Source organism: Ailuropoda melanoleuca, chromosome 14 (assembly GCF_002007445.2).
Source record: "Ailuropoda melanoleuca isolate Jingjing chromosome 14, ASM200744v2, whole genome shotgun sequence".
Classification (NCBI taxonomy): domain Eukaryota; kingdom Metazoa; phylum Chordata; class Mammalia; order Carnivora; family Ursidae; genus Ailuropoda; species Ailuropoda melanoleuca.
This window is the reverse complement of record NC_048231.1, coordinates 1,775,809-1,784,951: the sequence shown is the minus strand read 5'-3', so window position 1 is coordinate 1,784,951 and position 9,143 is coordinate 1,775,809. Positions and strand designations below refer to the sequence as shown.

Sequence of the window (9,143 nt, the reverse complement as noted above, 5' to 3'; positions counted from 1 at the left end):
GAGCCCCGCGGGACGGCCGCGGTCCGGGAGCCGCGGTGGGGCCGGCCGCCCGCGGCCTGCGGGCCCAGGACGGACGGCGCCTTCGCCGGGGGCCCTTCCTCCAGGCTCTGAGAAGAGGAGCCCTCGCTCTTGAAATCCAGCGCAGGCCGCTCTTCCACCGCGAAAGCTGAAGACGGCAGCGCAGCAGGGGCAGGAGGGGGCGCTGCCGGAGGGGCAGGCGGCTGGCCGCTTTTCTGTGACAGCTTTTTCAATGGCTGCACGACTTTGTTCTCCTGCGGCGGCGCGGGGCCCCTCCCAGGGCTCTCCTTCGGAGAGGCGGCTAGGACCTGAATGCTGTCTTTGGGGGACTCCCCTGTCACAGCGGTGGGACACCGAGCGTGCTCCTGGGAAGCTGGCTTGGCATTTTTGGGCAGATGCCTACTTGGAAGTTCAGTGGCAGCGCCTGGCGAGCAGCCCTCCGGGGGAGACAACCTCTTGCTCTCCACTTGTTCTGCCTTTGATTCTTTTGACCACTGCTTCAGTGGGGAGAAGGTCCCGTTGTCCAAAGAGGAGATTCCGCCAGAGGGCAAAAGCACCTGTTTAGAACTCTTAAGGTTCCCGCTGTTGCCCTGTGAGACACCCCCAGTCACTCTGACACAAACGCTCCCATTCCTCAGAAGCCCCTTCGTGGGGTCTGCATTCACACTGGTTCTTGGCTTGTTGGTCCTTACGGGGTGTGTTTTTTTCTGGACCAGGCTCAGAATGTAGCCATCCATTTTCTTACTGGATGAAGGATGGGGGGCAGACCACAAACTGCTTGGAGAGGGTAAGGAAGTGTCTGTCTTGATGACGTCCAGCTCAGATCCCACACAAATGTCACTGGCGTGGTTACCAAGCCTCTCCTCTTCCCTCAGAGGGTTGCCCGTCAGGCAAAGGAGAAACATTGGGCTCTGCACCGCCACGGCATGAAGTGGACTGGGATAGCGATACACATCATTTCCGTTTTTAGACACCAGATCACACTGGTACTTGGGATTCACATCTGCAATGATACCAAGGGAATTAAATTGTGATGTGGAGAGGGAATGGCAAACTGCCCCTGAGGCCTTATCTTCACAGTGGCCTTCTTTATATTCCAACCATCCCACGAGATCTGAAAAACATTTAAAGGTACACTCTGAAGAAATGAATTGGTCAGTGCCAGCTTGACTCAGGCCAATTTCTATGAAAACAAATTCACGAATAGAGAGAGAATGCTAAGGATCAACAACTATTCCTAGAAGCTACTATACTCTTTTACATACAGTCCATACTACTGGATGAGGGAAGAAATATTTAACAAAAATTTGTAACAAGAAATGATATATCGTCTGAAGGAAAAGTACTCATCCATTAAAAATACTTTCAAACTGTTGAATAATATGGGGAAAATACTTTAAAGTTCAGTGAAAATCATGATATAATACCAGACTGTAATTATAATTTAATGACTGTATATATGCAAAGAGAAAAGTCTTAGATGAAGCACACCAAGATGCCAATAGTAGCACTGCAGTGTAGAAAGCAAGTGAGATTTACTTCTTTATTTCCTATTTTCTAAATTTTCAGTAAGTAGGCACTGCATTTATAACTAGAAAAAAACCCCACATTTTTTGAATCATTCTTTCTCTGGGCTACTCTACCCTCTGTATTCTATTCCTGGTTTCCTTTTGAAATACTGCAGATAAACTGTACTTTTTTTTTTTTTTTAAGATTTTATTTATTTATTTGACAGAGAGAGACAGCCAGCGAGAGAGGGAACACAAGCAGGGGGAGTGGGAGAGGAAGAAGCAGGCTCCTAGCAGAGAGCCCGATGTGGGGCTCAATCCCAGAACGCTGGGATCACGCTCTGAGCCGACGGCAGACGCTTAACAACTGTGCCACCCAGGCGCCCCTAAACTGTACTTTCTGAGAGCTTTCTCTTCATTTTCTATTTTTTTTAGACCTACTTCTTAATGACATATATTCGGTATAACTGTCAATTGGAAATTCAAAGAAACCGATCAAATTTCAATGGAGACTAATCAAATGTAAATAATAATCACCTTATATTTTCAATAGTGACACTAAAAAATAAAACAATATTTTTTAAATAGGAAGGAATTCTTGATAGGGCTTTAAAAGATGGAATTGTAGTATTAATGAATAAATTTTCCACATCTCAAAAATGTAGATGCCAAAATACAATGAAATTAAGCTTTCTGGGGCGCCTGGGTAGCACAGTCGTTAAGCGCCTGCCTTCGGCTCGGCATGATTCCGGCGTTATGGGATCGAGTCCCACATCAGGCTCCTCCGCTGGAAGCCTGCTTCTTCCTCTCCTACTCCCCCTACTTGTGTTCCCTATCTGGCTGGCTGTCTCTCTGTCAAATAAATAAATAAAATCTTTAAAAAAAAAAAAAAGAAATTAAGCTTTCTTGCTTAATTAAATGATTTTGATATCTTACCTTGGTGACTATTATAAATATCAAATCCCTTTAATGAACTTCAGCTAAGGAAAATCAAAGTTTTTATCACTAATATATTCCATATTATATTTATTTACTCAGATATTAAAAACCTATGTGCCAGAGTCTACGTAAATTGCTTAATGTAAGGGAAAGCTCCATGACCTTCAATGATAATTAGCAGTCCTGGGAAAAATACATTCTGGACCCAGAAATGATACGATTCATTTGTAAAGAAAAGATTATTATAAAGTAAAAGTGCTGTGCTGTGTCCTTAGCCCCCCCCACCTCCACTCCTAATAAATAGCTAATTGTAAGAAAGGGAAACCATTCTAGCTAATATCATTGCCCATCCCTCCTCCTCCACTACCCTATCTTTGCCCTACATTTAAGCATTGCCCTACATTTACCTACACTTTACTATTCTGTCCCTGTTCCCTCTTAGAGTCAAGGAACAAGACAGACATCTCAGTCCCCAAGGCCCAGTACAACTGTCTCAATTATGTGAAGATGTGGCATTTAGGAGATCAGGGGTCTGTCTTCAAGGAAAACCTGTACCAAAGTGCCTTTAATGGGTTTTAAAGTTTCCCTCTGAAACCAGATCTGCAGAGTGAAGGGGAGCAATTACCAATGAACTTGAGGCCTAGACACTCTAGATAACACAGATTTGTGTTTCCCTGAATGATTGCTGCTGACAGCACAAAGTACAAACACAAAGAACCCAGTCAGTTAGCAGCCTCAGTTGTTTGGCATTGTGTTTGCATTGCTTAGATCTCAAAAATTCAGCCTTCCATCCAAGTGGAGGACACAGACAAGCCGAGAGTGCAACGACTTGTGCTAGCACCTACAGCTCCTCGCCGTGTTTTCTCCGCTCATCTGCGGAACCACAATAAAACAGAACTACGAAAGGAGTCCCAAGTTTTAGCAACAACTCTGCCATTCAGCAAATGAGGAGCCTCTGACGAACTGTTTTATAAAACCAAATTCCTCCTCTGTTCAATGAGAAGGTCGAACACAACAATGTCTGAATTCCCTTGGTGTGATGGGGAAAAAACTTGGACCTGGCCATTAGTCCCGAGCATGAATCCTGCCTCTGCCACTCACTAGCTATATAACCTTAAACAATTAACCTAACCTCACTAGACCTCATTTTTCTGAGACGTAAATGGAGCTGACGATACCTGCACACCCTGCAGAACTATTGGGGGGGCTCAAAGGAGATAAATGTATGCAGAGCATCCAGTACAGTGTGTGACATACAGTGGAAATGCAGAAACTCTTCCAGTACCAACAACAGCATGACTCTCTCTGGAGGTCACTGCAAGGATAGCCCAAAATGGGGAACAGGGCACGTGGCCCAGGGGAATCTCATCCCACCCACCTGCTAGAAGAAAAGACAGCTGCCATCGTACAAGACATTCTGGAGAACCTGGAGGGGCCACTGCTCCCTGATGTGCCAATCAGTCTGACAGACATATTTAATTAAGTGTAAGTTTGAGCTTTAAATGATTAAAAGAAGAAAAAAACAGATTCAAAGTGGTTTTCAAAAGAAAATGCAAACAAGTTAAACTAACAGCAAAGGCTCACATACAGAGCCCAAGACCTGTAATATTGGGACAGGATTCTAAAGATAAGCTATCTTGCCACCGTCAGCTAACTGGCACCCAAAGAGGACTTGAATAGTGGTCTAGATCACTATGTTATGGTTCTAGAATCGTGATTCTAGATCAACTATGTCATGAAATGTAGCACGTTGATGGAATTCTCTGCCCTTTTGTTTTTCTATCAATAGAAGGGGTTGAAGCTAGATAATCTTTAAGGGCCTTTGACCCCTTCCAATTAAAAATGTCTATCAGTTCTAAAAAGTCTTACCTGCAGATTTGGGGCAACCATCTGAGATAGTCAAGGTTGCCTCCAAGGGGCTGCAAAAGCAGGTGCTGGAATGACAACTGGATAAACACTCACTGAAGACCGAGTTAGAGGAATTGGAAAGGGATCCTGAAGCCCCATCACTCAGCTCATAAAACCCTACAAATAAAAACACCGTTTGGAATTAAGATCATGTCAAGCAATAGTACACATTTGTGCTTAAAAGGAAAAGGGTTAATCAACTAAGAAAGGCAGGAAAGGGAGACTTTGGGGGGCAATTTTGGTTCACTGAATTTAGCATTGTGACCGTATGGTTTTATCTCAAGCAATTCTTAGGAAAAGGCAAAGAGTCCATATCTATGGATACATTTCAAAGTTACTCTCACCCTCAAACTGACCTTCCTCCTTGACCCCACCTTTAAAGATGTTCAAGGAAAGAGACTTAGATCTGTCAAAGCCTCAACTTTATCACGAATGTTTCAGAAAGAATAATCTGAAGAAAAAAACAAATCTATTTAAGAAGCCAAATGGCTTAAAAGAAAAAAAAAAAACTTTTGAAGTGGTCTCAGGAAGTTGAAGTGTGACTAATTTTCTAGCCCAGTTCTGACTTTCTCAAGTTTCAAAGGAGGACTGCTCTTCCAGAAATTTGAATAGAAGCTTTTATTTTTAAACTCAGGGGACTCCAGTCAGATCAATCTCATTATTAAAAATTTTGTCATCTGGTTTTATTTCCCTCTCATACAACTGAATGGCAGACTGCTTTTTTTTTTTTTTTTTTTTTTTTTTTTTTTTTAATTCTCTCTGCCCTAGAAACAAACTCCATTGCCATTTGCAGGTCTGGGAATGCTAAACCCAGGGGGGCTGAAGTAGAACTTGAGTGCAGAATTCTGTCCTTGTGCTCACACACTCACCTGAGCTGGGCCGACTGTCTGTCTCCAGGTGCTCTTCAGATGTCCTTTCTACATCTAGTCTCAGGTCGCTTATCTGCTTGTCAAGTTCTTGCAACTGATTCAACAAACCAGCATCTCTTCTCCTCAAACAATTCTGATTAGGAAGAAACACAGAAGGGAAAAATGAACACATTTTTGGCCACAAAGAACCAGAAAGTCTGCTCTTGGTATTCAAATTACCATTTAAAGAGTTCACTAAATCTTCCAAAACCAAAATTTTACTGGATGACCTGAAATTTTTTTAAAAACTTCAAGAATATGTCCTATGTTTAGTTTTACTTTCTTACATTTTGTGGTGCTATAAAGTTTCTTCATAAACACAGGACTTGCTTTTTGTTTCAACAAATATATACAAACTCACTTTTTATAGGTAAGGATAAGAAAAGGAGTTTTTTTAAACCCTCTACATAGAGCCAATTTTTTACAAAACCATACTTCACAGTAGACTCTTTAATTGAAGTCAGGGTGTAAGGTATTTCCTACAATACACTATACTCTTACTTAGGTGAGATTTTCTGGCCAAATGTCCCACAGAGTTTTGTTTTCTATTAGTTGCTTTGTGGGGTTTAATCAGTCTTAGGGCCTTTGAAAGTGAGAAACTAATACTAACAGCCAGTGCCAAGTATAATGTGAGCTGGCAAAATCCAAAACCCTCAAGGGAAGGTCCATCAAGATTTGAACTTAACTTGGGTTTCCAAAGGTGACAGATCTGTAGTGCTAACTCACACTGCCACCTAGTGCTTCCTACTGCTGGGAAAGCAAAAGATCTAAAAAGGCATCTGGTTCAAATCATGAATGCCAAGTCTACAATTGAAAATAGTATCACAAACACTGACTGGTCTGAAATTCTCCTGACACGCTGCCTTGCTCCCCTCCAGGGGACAACAGGAATGTGCCACTCACAATCTTGAAACTCGTGAAGAGAAAAAGGTGCTATTGTACAAGACAATGCATAAAATGTCAAAGACCAGGCATAATCGGCAAGAATTGACTCAAATCCACGTTACATATGAATCTGGTCTGCTACCAAAACACAGTAAAATGCCAAAAAAGGTATTGCACAAACCAGGATACAATCTTTAAAAAATAGATGCATAGGAATATTATTCCTCCTGTCTGTCCTTTGATTTAAAAAGCCTGTAGACAAAAACCATATATGCCTGTTTGCTAGAATGAGTTTCTTCAGGAAAAATGAACCAAAGTAAAAGCACTTTGATGCTGAGAGAGAAAGAGGGAGAAAGGAGAGAGAAAAATTATCTGAAAAGAGATAATACAAGAAACCCCTTGACATATAACCACACGGCATCACCTATGTTCACTATTGTAGGAGGGACATTATCAGCATGTGTCTCGTTTCAGACAGTATCACATGGTCAGAAAAAGATTTTTTTCTCTGTTTTCAAAACTACATTTTTGAGGTCACCATAACAAAGCTGCCGCCATTATTCTGAGGCGGGGTCAAAAGCTGTTCATCAATACATGAAGCGCCAAAGTTCTTTTTCTTCCCCATGAATGCAGATGGCATAGAATGACTGAGACGCTGACCGACATCCAGGAAGATAAAAGCTGCCTAAGAGCAGGTTCTCTCTTCTCCCACCTCCACCACCGGTCACATAAAATATGAGAGGACAGGGCACTTTCTCCAGCCAAATTCCTATCATTTGCATGTTTTAGCACAAAGGGCTTCTATTTGAAATTAAGCAGCAGCCCAGGCAAAAGCTGGCATGCCGAGAGCCCTGGGAGGGGCAGGGCTCCCTACGTGCGCTTCCGCGTAATCGTAAAATTCAGCATTGGACAGTTAACCTCGCCACAAGCCCCCTCCTCGGCTTTTGTCCCCTCTCGGCGGGAGGACACGAAGCTAAGACCTCCAAGTGAAATAGTATTTTAAAGAAGGGTTTGCAAACGTTCAGGGACAGGGCGTTGAATTCGTCTAACTAGAAAGGATTGAAGGTTACAACCAGGCGACTCCAAGAATCCCAAAGGCAGCGCAAGGAGGGGAGAGCTGCCACCCCCTCCCGGGAATCCGCGCAGGGTCGCCAGCCCCTCACCTGACACAAAGCGGGCACCCGCCAGAAACGCGTGGGCGCCGGTGGCCCACGCAGGAATGGGGGTCCGGGAACAGGGAGAAACCCCCAGCCGGAAGCACCCTCGCGCCCACCCCCAGACCACCTGCCCGAGTACCAGCCCCTGTGCAGGGGCAGCTGTGCCCCTACCTCCAGGCACGACCTACCAATTGCTTCCGCAGCAGCAAGATATTCTCCTCCAAGAACTTCTCCTCCAGGCGGCTGCGTTGCGCCGCCTCCGCCGGCAGCTCCCCAGCGCGGGGCGCAGCGACTCCCGAGCCCCCGGCGCCACGCAGGGCGCCCCGAACCAGCAGCTCTTGGCGCTGGCGCAGGTACTCCAGCTCCGCCAGCCCGGCCAGCGTGGCCTCCTGCCGCTCCCTGGTGCGCTGCCGCTCCGTGTCCGCCTCGCCCTTCTCCCGCCAGCGCCCCTCGGGCTCCACCGCACGCTGCTCGCCCCGGGCGGGCGCCTGCGGCTCCAGCTCCCTCGCCGTCCCGGCCGCACTCGGCTTCATGGCCCCCACCCTCGCAGCGAGCACCCGTCACCGCAGCGGGGCCGCCCGCGCGGAGGAGCCGGCGCTAGGGCTGCGGCCGACGGCTCATGCCGCCCTGAGACGGGGCACGGCGACGGGGCGACAGCCAGAAGCGCTCAGGACCCGCTCGCGGCCACGGGCTGCAGCCGTCCTGGCCCGGGCGGCGCCGTCTGCTGTCGCCGCGCGTCCCTCGCCGCGGCCCCGCAGCTGATAACGCCCTGCCCGGCGCTACGTCACGCGCGGCGGCCCGGCAAACCCCCGCCTGGCGCCCGCCTCCCCGCGCCGGCCCCTCCGCTCCGAGGCCCGCTCCCCCAGGCTTCCCCCTCTTCTGTCAGGGGCGCCGCTGGTGCTCAGCGCCGGCCTCCTCCTCGCTCGGCCCTCCCCGCTCCTCCCTCTCTCCTCCCCCGCTCTTCCCGCGGGCCTCCTCGCCCCCTTTTCGGGTTTACTGCACCCAATTTTTGCCTCGTTCCTTATTGGTTCTTCTGCCTCGCACAAAGCAAGGGGCGAGCGCCTCGAGTCCCAGCATCCTGTTACAGTCGGCCTCGCAGGCAGGGTCGCGAAGGGACGCAGCAGTTGGGCTCCCCAGAGAACTTTCTGAAACTCGACCGAGTTGCAGCACACAATCTTAACCCTTTCCCCCCACGTCCACTGTTCACATCCACTCACACGATTTAGGTTTCTTTCACCTTGCCAAGCAAGGTACTGAGAGCGTATTCAAAGACAATTTCTGTGGGTTTGGTTTCTTTGACTCCGCTTTGTAAAGGCAACCAATACCAAAGCACGGTGCAGTGTTGTTCTAAAACCGTCTAACTCTTAGTTTTGTGGCTGTTGCTTTGTTATTTATTTATTTTACGGAAGGCATATAAAATTAGGCGGGACGATGTCGCTGTAAAACAAGCGGTTGCATCAATCCTTTTACAAGCCCTGGGTTTAATGCTGGCGCGCGCGCCTGCGCGCCTTGGTTTTTGTTGTTTTTTATTGTTGTTATTTGCTATCTTGGGCAAACACAAGAGCTCCGACTCTGAAACCAGACTGTCTGAATGTGAATCCTGCTCCAGCCTTGACGAGCTGTGCAAACAAGTTACTTCGCTTCTCTAATGCCTCTCTTTCCCCAACGGTAAAGTGGAGCTACTAACAGACTCTGCCCGTCATAAGAACTTTAGTAATATGCGGTATATAATACGGCGGGGTGGGGGTGTGCGTTTACAAAGTGGCAGGCACATAGATAGTAAGGATTATATGAGTTGTAGCTTTTTGTTTTCTTCCAGA

The 9,143-nt window shown here is 46.9% G+C and overlaps 1 protein-coding gene across 1 annotated transcript in view; it reads right to left on the bottom strand.

Moving 5' to 3' along the window:
- DACT1 (dishevelled binding antagonist of beta catenin 1) overlaps positions 1-8,254 on the bottom strand; it is a 10,159-nt gene extending 1,905 nt beyond the window's left edge. Inside the window, exons 1-4 of the mRNA XM_034643033.1 lie at positions 7,512-8,254; positions 5,243-5,375; positions 4,335-4,490; positions 5-1,132 (exon numbers count right to left, since the gene is read on the bottom strand). Of these exons, the coding sequence (XP_034498924.1) occupies positions 5-1,132; positions 4,335-4,490; positions 5,243-5,375; positions 7,512-7,856 (1,762 nt within the window). The 5' untranslated portion in view covers positions 7,857-8,254. The remainder of the gene's footprint in view (positions 1-4; positions 1,133-4,334; positions 4,491-5,242; positions 5,376-7,511) is intronic.
- Positions 8,255-9,143: the final 889 nt, after the last annotated feature.